Source organism: Panthera tigris, chromosome C1 (assembly GCF_018350195.1).
Source record: "Panthera tigris isolate Pti1 chromosome C1, P.tigris_Pti1_mat1.1, whole genome shotgun sequence".
Taxonomy (NCBI): Eukaryota; Metazoa; Chordata; class Mammalia; order Carnivora; family Felidae; genus Panthera; species Panthera tigris.
The window spans coordinates 181,464,928-181,479,179 of NC_056667.1; the positions used below are offsets into that span (position 1 = coordinate 181,464,928).

General features: G+C 40.3%; 1 protein-coding gene across 3 annotated transcripts in view; it reads right to left on the minus strand.

Moving 5' to 3' along the window:
- Positions 1-2,366: 2,366 nt before the first annotated feature.
- The window catches only part of CC1H2orf66 (chromosome C1 C2orf66 homolog), a 37,993-nt gene continuing 26,107 nt past the window's right edge, over positions 2,367-14,252 (minus strand). The window contains exons 1-4 of one of the 3 annotated variants that reach the window (XM_042994981.1): positions 7,554-8,506; positions 6,884-7,015; positions 5,191-5,389; positions 2,367-2,768 (exon numbers count right to left, since the gene is read on the minus strand). In XM_042994981.1, coding sequence (XP_042850915.1) covers positions 5,210-5,389; positions 6,884-7,003 — 300 coding nt within the window. In that variant the 5' untranslated portion in view covers positions 7,004-7,015; positions 7,554-8,506 and the 3' untranslated portion in view covers positions 2,367-2,768; positions 5,191-5,209. Of the gene's footprint in view, positions 2,769-5,190; positions 5,390-6,883; positions 7,051-7,553; positions 8,507-14,252 lie in introns of those variants that run through there. The other 2 variants (XM_042994979.1, XM_042994980.1) reach the window with 2 other exon arrangements.

The following is a 14,252-nucleotide window of genomic DNA, read 5'->3' on the forward strand; positions in this document are numbered from 1 at the left end:
TAGGTCATGGCCTGGGAATGTGGGCCTCATCAAAGAGGAGCAGAGTCAGTGTTGAAAGGCTGTCAGAGGACTATGTAGAGAATTACCATGGGCCCCGGGGAGCCTGGATCACTTGCAAAGCATTGAATTTCACTGGAAGAAACATGACATTTCTGCTGTTTACCTAGCAATGGTTCTCAGCCAAGAAAAAAATCACTTCCCAAGTGGGCTTTTAGAAATGTGTGTAGGGAAGTTTTGGTTGTCAAAATAATAGGGTAGGGGTGGGGAAATGACTGACATACAATGTCTGAGGACCAGGTGTGCTAAATGGTCATACAAGTGGAGACTTGTCCTTCCCCAATGGCATCACCACCAAGAAACTCCAGTCAGTATGGAGTGTAGGCCATCCATCAACAGCTATCTCCCAATGTGAGTTTTCCAGCAGAAGGATGCATGCTCCTGCCTTGAGACTTTGCAGGCTCATAGTTAAAAGTCCGTGTGGATGCTCTTCCTTTTCAAGGCCCTGAAATTAATAAGAATTCCCTTTGTGGCAGTACTGACACCCAGAACAGGGCTGGTAAAAGGAAAGGAAAACCAGTCAATGCTACTTGAGTGGAACTAGAGGGTGGTACAACACTCCTAACTACTCTACCCTTTATTTGAATATTTTTTATGAGGAATAGCTCATTGTCAGTAATTACTTATATCTTTTATTTTTACTTATTTTTTTTAGTGAGTGAGACAAAGAGTGAATGTGAATGGGGGGGGGGGCAGTGGGAGAGGTATAGGGAGAGAGAGAGAACCTTCAGCAGGCTCCAAACCTAGCGCGCAGCCCAACACAGGGCTTGTTCTCACCACCCTGAGATCATGACCTGAGTCTAAATCAAGAGTTAGATGCTTAACTGACTGAGCCACCCAGGTGCCCCTAGTTCTATCTTTTAAATGGTTAAACACAGGGGCAGCTGGCTGGCTCAGTCAGTTAAGCACCCAACTCTTGCTTTGGGCTCAGGTCATAATCTCATGGTTCGTGAGATCAAGCCCCGCATTGGGTTCTGCTCTGACAGCACAGAACTTGCTTGGGATTCTCTCTCACACTCTCTCTCTGCCCCTCCTCTGCTCACGTTCTCTCTCTCTCAAAATAAAGAAATAAACTTTAAAAAGTTTAAATGCTAAAAAAAAACCCCATAATCTTGATATAAACTAGAAGCAGCTTCTATTACCATATAATAGCACAATAGCACACCTTCAGTTCGACACATATTAAACACTCGCTACATGTAGAGCATTGTGCTAGGTGCTGGAGAAATAAAAATCACTTAGATATGATCTCTGCTCCCAAAGACCTCACAACCCTCCAGAGAAAAGACACACACACACACACACACACACACACACATTACTAGTTAAAACAGGACAAATTAAACCAGATGAAGAAATCTATTTTTCCATAAGTATTTTATTATTGATATTCAGTATCAATCATCCACAAGAAAGCCACAGAAGACTATCATGAAAGGTACAGGCTAATGTTCCTAGGATGCCAATGTTTTTGCATTCTAGTATAATGTTCGTTTTTCAAGAATCCCAGAGAAAATGATGTGGCTCTCCATAATGATACAGGAAAAGCAGCTATCCCAAATGAAAATATGAGAGTCAGAATATTTCAACCTGAGCTGGTGGAGAGAGGAGAAGGTCAGTTGGTTGTAAAAAAAAGGACCTGTTTCTACTCCACCTGTTTCCACTCGCCCTTCTTAAGAAGCTGTGTGTGCAGAAGAACCAGAGCCGAGTGCAGCTGGGATATTTGGTGTAACACAGTGTCCACCTCTGAACGATGGCAGGGAACATCTCCTAAAGACTCTAGCAACTCCTAGAATCCCCAGTGCCTTTGCTTTCCATTTCAACTTAACTGTGGATATTTATCACTTCCTCTCCCTTGGTGTGAAACAAACATTGTGAGGTCTTTCAATGGCATATGCTGAATGTGGGAATGCAGCTTCTTTTCAGGAAAAAGAGCAATTTTAAGCTCAAATCTCTATTATATATAATGAACGATACTAAAAATGAGCAGAGTCCCTTTCCAGTAAAAAATGTTTATTGATAGGGGCACCTGGGTGGCTCAGTCGGTTAAAGGTCTGACTTTGGTTCAGGTCATAGTCTCATGGTCTGTGGGGTCCGTGAGTTCGAGCCCCGAGTCGCGCTCCATACTGACAGCTCAGAGCCTGGAGCCTGGAGTAGAAACAGGTCCCTTTTTTTACAACCAACTGACATTCTCCTCTCTCCACCAGCTTAGGCTGAAATATTCTGACTCTCATATTTTCATTTGGAATAGCTGCTTTTCCTGTATCATTATTCTGTGTCTCTCTCTCTCCTCCCCTCCCTCGCTCATACTCTGTATCTCTCTCCTTCAAAAATAAATAAACATTAAAAAAAATTTTTTTTTTAATGTTTATTGATAAAAGGTAATAAGCACACAAGCTTGAAAGACAAGCTTAAAGGAAAGGTAATTTGAATCATCATCTCTTTGGACTCTACAGTATTTTTGTAACTCTTAGAAATATGTCCAGTGCTCTACATTGATGTTTATGGTTTATAGAATGGAAAAAAGACTCCAAAAATATGCACATAAGTCACATATGTCCCAAAGCTCGACCCATTTATATGTAAATCTGGAAATGTAGAATAAAACCATGATAAATTGACAAAAGTGGAGGGGGAAAAGGTTTAGCCATGACCATGATTGAATTTTTCTGATGAGAAGCTTGATCTGTAGTTTTAAAATAGCCAGACACCTGAAAGAACAAGAAAATGTTATCATGAAATAGAAAGTGAAGACTCTTCAAGCAACACAATGACCCAAAGAGCAACATATTTCAACAAAGACTCTTTTTGTTTTTCTTTTCTAATCAGAGATGTTAGGAAAGGAGCGCATGTAATTATGAAATATTCTCCTGGGGCGCCTGGCTGGCTCAGTCAGTTGAGAGGCCGACTTCGGCTCAGGTCGCTCAGGTCATGATCTCACGGTCCGTGGGTTCAAGCCCCGCGTCGGGCTCTGTGCTGACAGCTCAGAGCCTGGAGCCTGTTTCAGATTCTGTGTCTCCCTCTCTCTGACCCTCACCCGTTCATGCTCTGTCTCTCTCTGTCTCAAAAATAAATAAACGTTAAAAAAAAATGGAAATATTCTCCTAATAGAAGCTTAACTTCTCTCACAAAGTTGAAAAACTCCCATCACATTACAATACTACCAACTTAGTGTTTTCTCCATTTCCTGCCCTTAAACATTACCTCAGTCCATGCTCACATGACACTATTTATTTGATATTTTCTCTATAGTATCTGTGAGTTAGAGATCAGTGTCTGCAATTTATAAATGAAGAAACTAAGGCTCACAACCAGATTGCATGCAATTCTGTCTCATACTAAAGCAGATACTGTGATATTAATAACTATTCTTTACTTTAGTGTTTAATAGCCTAGGGCCCAAGAGTGAATATTAGTCAAGGTAACCCTTCCATAATGTCTTCCCGTTCATTCTATTTCATTTTCTCATTGTAAGAGCTTTCAAGCACATATGCCACATAGTAAATTGCATCTTCCATTTAGAATAACAATCATTATTTTAAAAAATCATCACATTTAAAGGAACTAATAATCAAAATGCTTTCCCATACACAATAAAGTACAGCAATAGTATGTATGTTCCTCACAATTTCATCCCTACCCATTGGAAGAATGGGAGTGGATTTTAATCATGATTCAGTTCCCTTTATTATTTAGCCAAACAAAAAGTTAATAGACTAGAATCACATTGTGTTTTCTTGGAGTACACCATACCTGTTTGTTGTTTCTTTTTCCTAAATGGTAAATATTTATTTGATAGGAATGCTCAAGTAATAAGAATAGGGGCACCTGGGGGGCTCAGTTGGTTAAGTGACCAACTCTTGATTTCGGCTCAGCTCATGATCTCACTGTCATGCTCCACACTGGGCGTGAGCCTGCTTGAGGTCCTCTCTCTCTCACTCTTTCTCTCTCTCTTCTCCTTTCCTGCTTGCTTGCGCATGTGTGCTCTCTCTCTCACTCTCTCTCTCTCAAAAAAAAAAAAAAAAAGGAATAATAAAACACAAATTTTTTTTTTAATTTTTTTTTTTTTAACGTTTATTTATTTTTGAGACAGAGAGAGACACAGCATGAACGGGGGAGGGGCAGAGAGAGAGAGGAAGACACAGAATCGGAAGCAAGCTCCAGGCTCTGAGCCATCAGCCCATAGCCCGACGCGGGGCTCGAACTCGCGGACTGCAAGATCGTGACCTGAGCTGAAGTCGGACGCTTAACCGACTGAGCCACCCAGGAGCCCCAGTAAAACACAAATTTTAAACATAAATAAATTTCTAATTTTTTTCCATGAGGAAAGTGCCATCTTTACAATATTTTACTTTTTTTTTTTCTTTAGGTGAAGAAGTTCAAACTCAAATATATGTTTATTACTTTTTTCCAAAAAGACAATTTTTTTAAACTTTTCTATTAAATCCAACTGCACAATTTGACATTTTTAAAGTTTATTTATTTATTTTGAGAGGGTAGGGGAGGGGCAGAGAGAGAGAGGGAGAGAGAGAAAATCTAAGCAGACAGCTCAGAGCTTGAATCCAGGCTCGATCTCATGAACTGTGAGATCAAGACCTGAGCCGAAATCAAGAGTTAGATGTTTTTAACCAACTGAGACACCCAGATGCCCCACCTTATTTCTTTGTATATGATTTCCACATAACTAGCTATATGACCTGGTATTCAAAAAACATAGGTAAAAGTGTGTGATATTCCACTATATTTACTAATCCTATTAAGAGTGATAATTCTAGGGGCACCTGGAAGGTTCAGTTCATACAGCAGGTGACTTTTAACCTCGGAGTTGTGAGTTAAACCCCATGTTGGGCATACAGACTACTTTAAATTAAAAAAAAAGAGTGATCATTCTATTTTAATATATCTCTTCCCAGAAAACTATGCTTATAAAATTATAAACTTTCATTTCTTTTTAAAACCAGACAGCGAAATACATGAACCAAATCCAAATATTAACGGTGATGAGTATCATCAGAACTGAGCACATATTTCTATGAGGAAATAAAATCATTTTTTCAAATAAATACTTTCAAAATCTCTTTATGACTGAGTTGTTATAATTGGACAGATCCTGGGAATAAAGGGATAACTTACCTGTGTTCAGAGGAAACATTCAGCCTTTGACGTAATTAGGAAAGGAGTTTTTCTGCTCTTCATAATCTGCAAATGCAGAAGCAAGAAGTTCTGATTGGAAAGAGAGGGGTCTGGGATTCTCATTCATGGAGAAAGTGTTCGGAAATCTCCCAAGATCAAGACCTCTTCCCTTAAGATATGCCTGAAGGGTTCTGAAAAACTGAAGAGAGAAAGAAAGTGTTCAATGCGGTATGTAAATTAAATATAAAAAATACTCAGAGATGGATATTTTCCCCCTCTTTTTTCCTCCGTGAATTGACTTTAGGGCTAATCTAGGAGGCAGGAGGTAGAAAATCCAGAAATACAAGTACAAACTTTGGCTACTTCTCCTACTTCCCCTCCACTGTCCTTTACCCTGCCTTGTTTTTGTTTTTGTTTTTTTTTAATTTTTTTAAATGTTTCTATGTATTTTTGAGACAGAGAGAGACAGAGCATGAGCAGGGGAGGGGCAGAGAGAGAGGGAGACACAGAATCCGAAGCAGACTCCAGTCCCTGAGCTGTCAGCACAGAGCCCGACGCGGGGCTCGAACTCACGGAGTGTGAGATCATGACCTGAGCTGAAGTTGGACGCTCAACTGACTGAGCCACCCAGGTGCCCCTACCCTGCCTTGTTTTTGACATTTCAACCCTAAACAAGATAATTCAACATTCTCGGTGGAGATTGAGAGAGGAACATCAATTATTTAATAGCATCACGGTCAGAGGGTCCTTTGTAAACCATCTCTGAACCACTTAGGTCGGAGATTAAATGGAACTTTACAGTGGTCAAGCTCTGGGCCTCCTCTCTGAAGGTGAGATCCTGGCCATTGTCTTCTGCACCAATTCTTTCAGGCATGCGTTTTTCAAAAAGCTTTCCTTTATAAAATGGATACATAGAAGCTTGCAAAGGGCTGCTTGGTTGTTTTAACCCTATACTGTCATATTTCACATCATTTTCTTTAGGGAAACTAGTTTTTGAAATAGTAATGCCAGCATGTTTATTGTTTTGGCATATTTTCAAAAGAGAATTTTCACTGATGTTTTGAATTCTATTTCCTAGATAGATTTATCTTGAAAATAATGCTTGGGGAGCACCTGGCTGACTCAGTTGGTAGAGCGTGCAACTCTTGGTCTCAGGGATGTGGTACTGAGCCCCACAATGGGTGTAGAGATTACTTAAAAATAAATCTTAAAAAAAAAAATAAAGAAAAGAATGCTTGGTAAATTGAAAAGAATGCAGGTCAACTTTCAGTTTTTGTAACTGAGCTTTGCACGTGTTGGTCATATGAGAATTGATTTTATTATCAGTTCAGTCTGAGCTATGCAAAAATCAATTCCCCACGATACTCTTGATTTTGTATATGTGTGAGAAATACAGGCTATAAAGTCAATGTGTATGTACGATCATTTACAAATGTAAGGTGTCGTGTGTACATAAAATCATTTCTATATATAAATTTGCTTCTCCTTACAGGACAGATATAAATTGGGCAGAAGAACAATAGGATACCAGCTACTAGGCTAGCAAAGCCCTTGACCAGATTTCTCGGCAGGAATTGCCTTGGCACTTGGTAGCCTCCTCACCACCGTGCTCCAACAGAGTGCAGTGTGCATAAATCCAGAGAGGTGCCAATTTCACCCTGCAGCCCAGCATGCCCCCAGGGTATGCTCTTACCAGCTCTCTGTTCCGGGGATTGTTGAGCGGCTTCCATTTCTCTCCGTTTCTCACTGTGTCTCCAGGCACAAGCCCAAGTAGCACCAGGACAACACACAGCAGCAGGAGTGCTTTGGGCATGGTGGAACGAAGCTGAGTGGAAGGCAGGATCGGGAGATATCAATGGTCTGAGAGAAAAGAGGGAAAGAAAAGAAGAAGGAGGAGTTGGAGGGGTAGGAGGAAGGTGAAGGAAGAGGGAGGAGGAGAGAAGGGAGGGCAAAAGTAAAAAGAGAAAGAGGAAACATTTTTTAAAGAGAGACAGGGAGGAAAAAATAGTATATTGGTGCACCTGAATTTTGCAGCCCTCTTTTTCCCCATGTTTATTTGCAAATGAAGACCCCCAAATCCAGTTTATTAGCTTAAAGGAGTCTATGATGATAACATTATACAGTGATGAGCAAACCAATTATGAATACAACCCAGAAAGTCTGAGTACGCTTTTTCATCTTCGAAAAAAATGCACTTTGTTGTCTCCAAAGAAAGTGCAAGTCTTAAAAAAAAAAAAAAAAGCATACATATGTATTAAGATAGCAGTCTCAATAAACAAAGGAGGAGGAGGAGGAGGAGGAGGAGGAGGAGGAGGAGGAGGAGGAGGAGAAAGAAAAGATATACCAAAAACTGAGAAATGCACCTTATATACACATCTGAGACAGACTCACACCACATCAGCATAAGTATGGATTGTCTCTGACTCCAAAATGTGAAATGGAAATGAAATACACAGAAAGGGCTAATAAAGCTTACCAGGAGTTTGGCTTTGCTGGTCCTGGTTGGCTACCCTGCTTACAATCCGCAAGGCCATTTATGGCTACTTATAACCAATGGACCGGCTGCAGGTGGGAGTCAATGACGTGAGCAGGGGAAGTTGAAAAATAATGATTCCATTTTCATCCAAGGCACCAAACTCCCCTGAGAATCATATCTTCAAGTTTCTTCAGGGGTGACAGTGAACTTATTTGTCTTATAAATACAGGAGCCTCTCCTCCAACCACTGACCATTTTATGTGGATTTTATAAAACACGCAAGGCACTTGTACACAACAAAGTGGATTTTTACTTTTTCATTCTTAAGAGAAGGGTATACACAGCAGCTGGCAATATGATGATGATTACCCACCTAATAGAATGCTCTTTTGGAGGTATCAGCTTTTCAAATTAACATCATTTTTTGAACAGGAAATCCTATTGCAAGAGATAAAACTGTTCTTTGTGATCTATGCCTTATATTTCTTCTGAGAATCTCAAAAAGCTTTACAAGTTTTAAATAGCGGCATGGTTTATCATAAAAAAACCCTTCGAAATAGAGCAAAAAGATAGCATGTATTTCTTGGAAAAAAATTGCTATACATATCGCATCTCCTTGCTGCATAAATTCCATCCTTAGAAAATGGTAGGGTCGAGAAATTGGACATGAGTTGTGAAGTTGCTTTGGTTGCAATAGTTCAGAACAATTGAGGACAAGGTCTTTGTGAGAAGGCTAGTAACATGGACTGAAATTTAGAATACCTGGCCATGGTCTGTCTTGCTATATCGATCCTGGGCAAGTCACTAATGACCTTCATTTATTCATTCCTTTGTTAATTAATTCAACAAACTTAAAAAAAAATTTTTAATGTTTATTTATTTTGAGAGAGAGAGAAAGAGACACAGCACAAGCAGGGGAGGGGCAGAGAGAGAGGGAGACACAGAATCTGAAACAGGCTCCAGGCTCTAAGCTGTCAGCACAGAGCCCGACACGGGCCTCAAACCCATGAACTGTGAGATCACGACCTGAGCCAAAGTTGGATGCTTAACTGGCTGAGCCTCTCAGGTGCCCCAATTCAACAAACTTATTGAGTGCCTACTATGTGCCAGGCACTCTAATAGGCCTTTTTTTTAATGTAATGACCTTATGTATTTAAAAAATTTTTAATTAAGGTATAGTTGACATACATTATATTAGTTGCAGGTGTATCACATAGTGATTTGACAATTACATTATGAAAAGCTTACCACGATGAGTGTGGTCACCATCTGTTCAAGTAGGCTTTGAGGATCAAATGGTAAGAATAATAAATATTGGCTCTGCCTTTATTAAACTAATACATTAGAGGGCAAGACAGATTAATCAAATCATTAAACAATAAAATGCATAAATACGAATGATGATAATACCTATGAAGAGAAACTGGGTGCTGTGAGACTGTAGCAGAGGGGGATATGATTCAGTTTCAGGGGTCAGGGAAGGCTTCTGTGAAGAAGTGACCTTACATCTAGTAGGTGAGTAGGAGTTACCTAGGCAACCTAGCAAGGACAGAAGGACTAGAGCTTCAAACAAGACTCTGGCTGAAAGCAACATGGCACATCGGAGCAACTGAAGATAAATTACAATGCCAGAAAGAGAGGGGGGACTGTGCTGTGAGATGGGGTTGGAGAGGTAGTCAGATCACGATCTTTCTGCCACAAGCAATGCTGATTGAAGGGTTTTAAGTATCCAAACATCTTGCTCAGATTTGCAGTTTTAAAAGATTTTTCTGCTTGCAGTGAGGGCAGATAGAGCTAGAAAAGAGGGATGTGAGAGAACAGTTGGGTGCCTATTGCAGTAATCCAGGCAGGAAGATGTTAAATTGGATTAGGATGGCATCACAGATATAGAGATGTGGCTGGATCTGAGAGATATTTTAGAAGGTACTGGCAATGTCCTGAATACTATGGAAGGCAGAACTCAGGGGAAGAGAATTTCAAGAACAATCAGGATTGTATAGCTGAATGGATGACAGGGCCATTCACTGAGATGTCGAACATTGGCATAGAGGGACAAAGATCATGAGTTCCATTTGGGACATGTTGTGTTTGAGGAGACTTTAAGATCTCCAAGGGGTGGAGGGACACCTTGGGTGGCTCAGTCAGTTAAGCATCTGGCTCTTTTTTGTTTGTGTGTGAGAGAGAAAGAGAGTATGTGTGCACATGCAGACAAGTGCGAGCTAGGGAGGGGAGAGGTAGAGGGAGAGAGAGAATCCCGGGCAGGCGGCACACCCAGCTCAGAGTCCATGGAGGTGCTCGATCTCATGACCATGACATCATGACCCGAACCAAAATCAAGAGTCACTGGCTTAATTAACAGCTTTAGCCATCTAGGAGCCCCAAGTGTCCGACTCCTGATCTCAGCTCAGGTCTTTTTTTTTTCTTTTTTCTTTCTTTAAATTTTATTTGAAAGTATATTTTGCACTATTTTGTTTTAAATTTTATTTTTTATTTTTTTAAATTTACATCCAAATTAGTTAGCATACAGTGCAACGATGATTTCAGGAGTAGATTCCTTAGTGACCCTTACCCATTTAGCCCATCTTTCCTTCCACAACCCTTCCAGTAACCCTCAATTTGTTCTCCATATTTATGAGTCTCTATGTTTTGTCCCCCTCCCTGTTTTTATATTATTTTTATTTCCCTTCCCTTATGTTCATCTGTTTTGTCTCCTAAAGTCCTCATATGAGTGAAGTCATATGACATTTGTCTTTCTCTGCCTAATTTCACTTAGCATAATACCCTCCAGTTCCATCCACGTAGTTGCAAATGGCAAGATTTCATTCTTTTTGGTTGCCGAGTAATACCCCATTGTATATATATACCACATCTTCTTTATCCATTCATCCATCGATGGACGTTTGGGCTCTTTCCATACTTTGGCTATTGTTGATAGTGCTGCTATAAACATGGGGGTGCATGTGTCCCTTCGAAACAGCACACCTGTATCCCTTGGATAAATGCCTACTAGTGCAATTGCTGGGTCCTAGGGGAGTTCTATTTTTAGTTCTTTGAGGAAACTCCATACTGTTTTCCAGAGTGGCTACACCAGCTTGCATTCCCACCAACAACGCAAAAGAGATCCTCTTTCTCCGCATCCTTGCCAACATCTGTTGTTGCCTGAGTTGTTAATGTTAGCCATTCTGACAGGCATAAGGTGGTATCTCATTGTGGTTTTGATTTGTATTTCCCTGATGATGAGTGAAGTTGAGCATGTTTTCATGTGTCAGTTGGCTATCTGGATGTCTTCCTTGGAGAAGTGTCTATTCATGTCTTTTATCCATTTCTTCACTGGATTATTTGCTTTTGGGTGTTGAGTTTGATAAGTTCTTTATAGATTTTGGATACTAACACTTTATCTGATATGTCGTTTGCAAATATCTTCTCCCATTCTGTCGGTTGCCTTTTAGTTTTGCTGATTGTTTCCTTCGCTGTGCAGAAGCTTTTTATTTTGATGAGGTCCCAGTAGTTCATTTTTGCTTTTGTTTCCCTTGCCTCCAGAGATGTGTTGAGTAAGAAGTTGCTGCGGCCAAGATCAAAGAGGTTTTTGCCTGCTTTCTCCTCGAGGATTTTGATGGTTTCCTGTCTTACATTGAGGTCTTTCATCCATTTTGAGTTTATTTTTGTGTATGGTGTAAGAAAGTGGTCCAAGTTCATTCTTCTGCATGTCGCTGTCCAGTTTTCCCAGCACCACTTGCTGAAGAGACTGTCTTTATTCCATTGGATATTCTTTCCTGCTTTGTCCAAGATTAGTTGGCCATACGTTTGTGGGTCCATTTCTGGGTTCTCTATTCTGTTCCATTGATCTGAGTGTCTGTCCTTGTGCCAGTGCCATACTGTCTTGATGATTACAGCTTTGTAGTATAGCTTGAAGTCTGGGATTGTGAGGTCTCCTGCTTTGGTTTTCTTTTTCAAGATTGCTTTGGCTAGCCGGGGTCTTTTGGTTCCATACAAATTTTAGGATTATTTGTTCTAGCTCTGTGAAGAATGCTGGTGTTACTTTGATAGGGATTGCATTGAATATGTAGATTGTTTTGGATAGTATCAACATTTTAACAATATTTGTTCTTCCTACCCAGGAGCATGGAATCTTTTTCCATTTTTTTGTGTCTTCGATTTCTTTCAAGATGCGGAGAAAGAGGATCTCTTTTGCGTTGTTGGTGGGAATGCAAGCTGGTGCAGCCACTCTGGAAAACAGTATGGAGTTTCCTCAAAGAACTAAAAATAGAACTCCCCTAGGACCCAGCAATTGCACTAGTAGGCATTTATCCAAGGGATACAGGTGTGCTGTTTCGAAGGGACACATGCACCCCCATGTTTATAGCAGCACTATCAACAATAGCCAAAGTATGGAAAGAGCCCAAACGTCCATCGATGGATGAATGGATAAAGAAGATGTGGTATATATATACAATGGGGTATTACTCGGCAACCAAAAAGAATGAAATCTTGCCATTTGCAACTATGTGGATGGAACTGGAGGGTATTATGCTAAGTGAAATTAGGCAGAGAAAGACAAATGTCATATGACTTCACTCATATGAGGACTTTAGGAGACAAAACAGATGAACATAAGGGAAGGGAAATAAAAATAATATAAAAACAGGGAGGGGGACAAAACATAGAGACTCATAAATATGGAGAACAAATTGAGGGTTGCTGGAGGGGTTGTGGGAGGGGGGATGGGCTAAATGGGTAAGGGTCACTAAGGAATCTACTCCTGAAATCATCGTTGCACTATATGTTAACTAATTTGGATGTAAATTAAAAAAAAAAAATTAAAAGAAAAGAAAAAAAAGAGCCCATCAAAAAAACCCTAGTGTTTTAAATTCTTTTAATTGTTTATTAATTTTAAATTTGTTCTATTTTTATAGCTATTGAAAGTTTATTTACTTTGAGAGAGAGCATGGGCAGGGAAGGGGCAGAGAGAGAGGGAGAGAGAGAATCCCAAGGAGACTCGGGGCTGTTGGCGCCGAGCCTGATGGGGGGCTCAATCTCATGAAGCATGTCATCATGACCTGAGCTGAAATCAAGAGTTGGATGCTTAACCGACTGAGCCACCCAGGTGCCCCTAAATCTCTGCTTTAAGAGCAGAATGTATTATTGATTAAGCTAATGATGACATTTTCTCCAGAATGTATTAGCATAGCACTAAGTAGATATTTTGCAAGTATTTGTTCAATGAATTCAGTTGGGAGAGGAGAAAAAACCCTGGGTAGTTTAAGGAAGAAAAAAGACCTTCCTCTGTTTGTAACATGTTACTGCTGTTTTTACTTCTTCTTCTTCCTTTTTTTTTTTTTTTCCAATAAGCTATTTATTTGAGAGAGAAAGAGAGAGTTAGAGAGAGGGACGTTAGGTTCCCAAACTATTAGTTTCAGGTCTAAATGATCCCATTTGGACTCGTCAATAAACAGGGCATTTATTAAAGTTGGCAGTTGGAATATTCTAGGCAAAAGACTCTTCCACACCCAGAGGCATCTGAATGCAGACCTTTACTGGCATTTCTCTATCAGAAATTGAGGAGAAAATAGCGTACTCAGCACAGGGCTACACACATAAAAGAAACCCAATAAACATGTGCTGAATAAATTGTAAACTTAGATTATAAATTCAACGTGACAGGAAGGGTAAGGAAAGGATGCTAAACAAAGAGGATATTGCAGGAGGCACGGGAGGTTTTAAGATGATCTCTGTTGGACTATACAACCCTTTCAAGTCCTTCTGGTCTCTAATAGGTAGAAAAAGACAGAGCTGACATAGCTCTTTAGCTGTATAATGAACAGGGACAAGAATTTAATCTCCTTTTTCTTTTCCCCACTCTGAATCAGGGAAAGGGAAAATTATTGTCTATTGACTGCTTCCTCACTAATGATGAGAACTTCAAAGATAGTGAAAAGGTGGCTCATGTGATTAATAGAGTAAACCAGGCAGCTTCTGCTCATAGCAATCATGACTATTTTTTCTGGCAGTGGGCAGATTTCAGTTTGAAGGAAGACCAAAGAGAAGAGGGGAGAAGAAGCACAGGCCTCTTGCCAGACACAGAACAGAAGCGAAGAAGCATGCTCAGGTGAGCCACGGTGCCCATGCTGTATGGGACAAGAAAGCCTCACCTCTCATCCTAGAGGCCTGTGAGATCGTTTCCAGATCCTGTGAGACCTTGGAGAGGTGTGGGAAGGCCCAGAAACCAATAAAATTGGACTCCTTCCCTCCTCCATTCAGATAGGGGTGACAAAATTAGTTTTTTAAAATCCGTGACATTCTCCACACTCCAACACCTCCACAATACGATTAACCCTTTGTCTCGTTCTGGCATTAGTGACATTGTAGAAAATATCTCTGATTCTATCAAGTTGACCTTCAGAATTCTCTAGTCATTCACCATGCAGAAATCTCTTTAATTCTTTGCTATCCTCTGCTTTGTTTTTAAATGCTTTTAGAATGTCAAAGGGGTGGGGTGTCTGGGTGTCTCAGTCAGTTAAGCATCTGACTTCAGCTCAGGTCACGATCTCGATCTCGCAGTTGGTGAGTTCGAGCCCTGTGTCAGGCT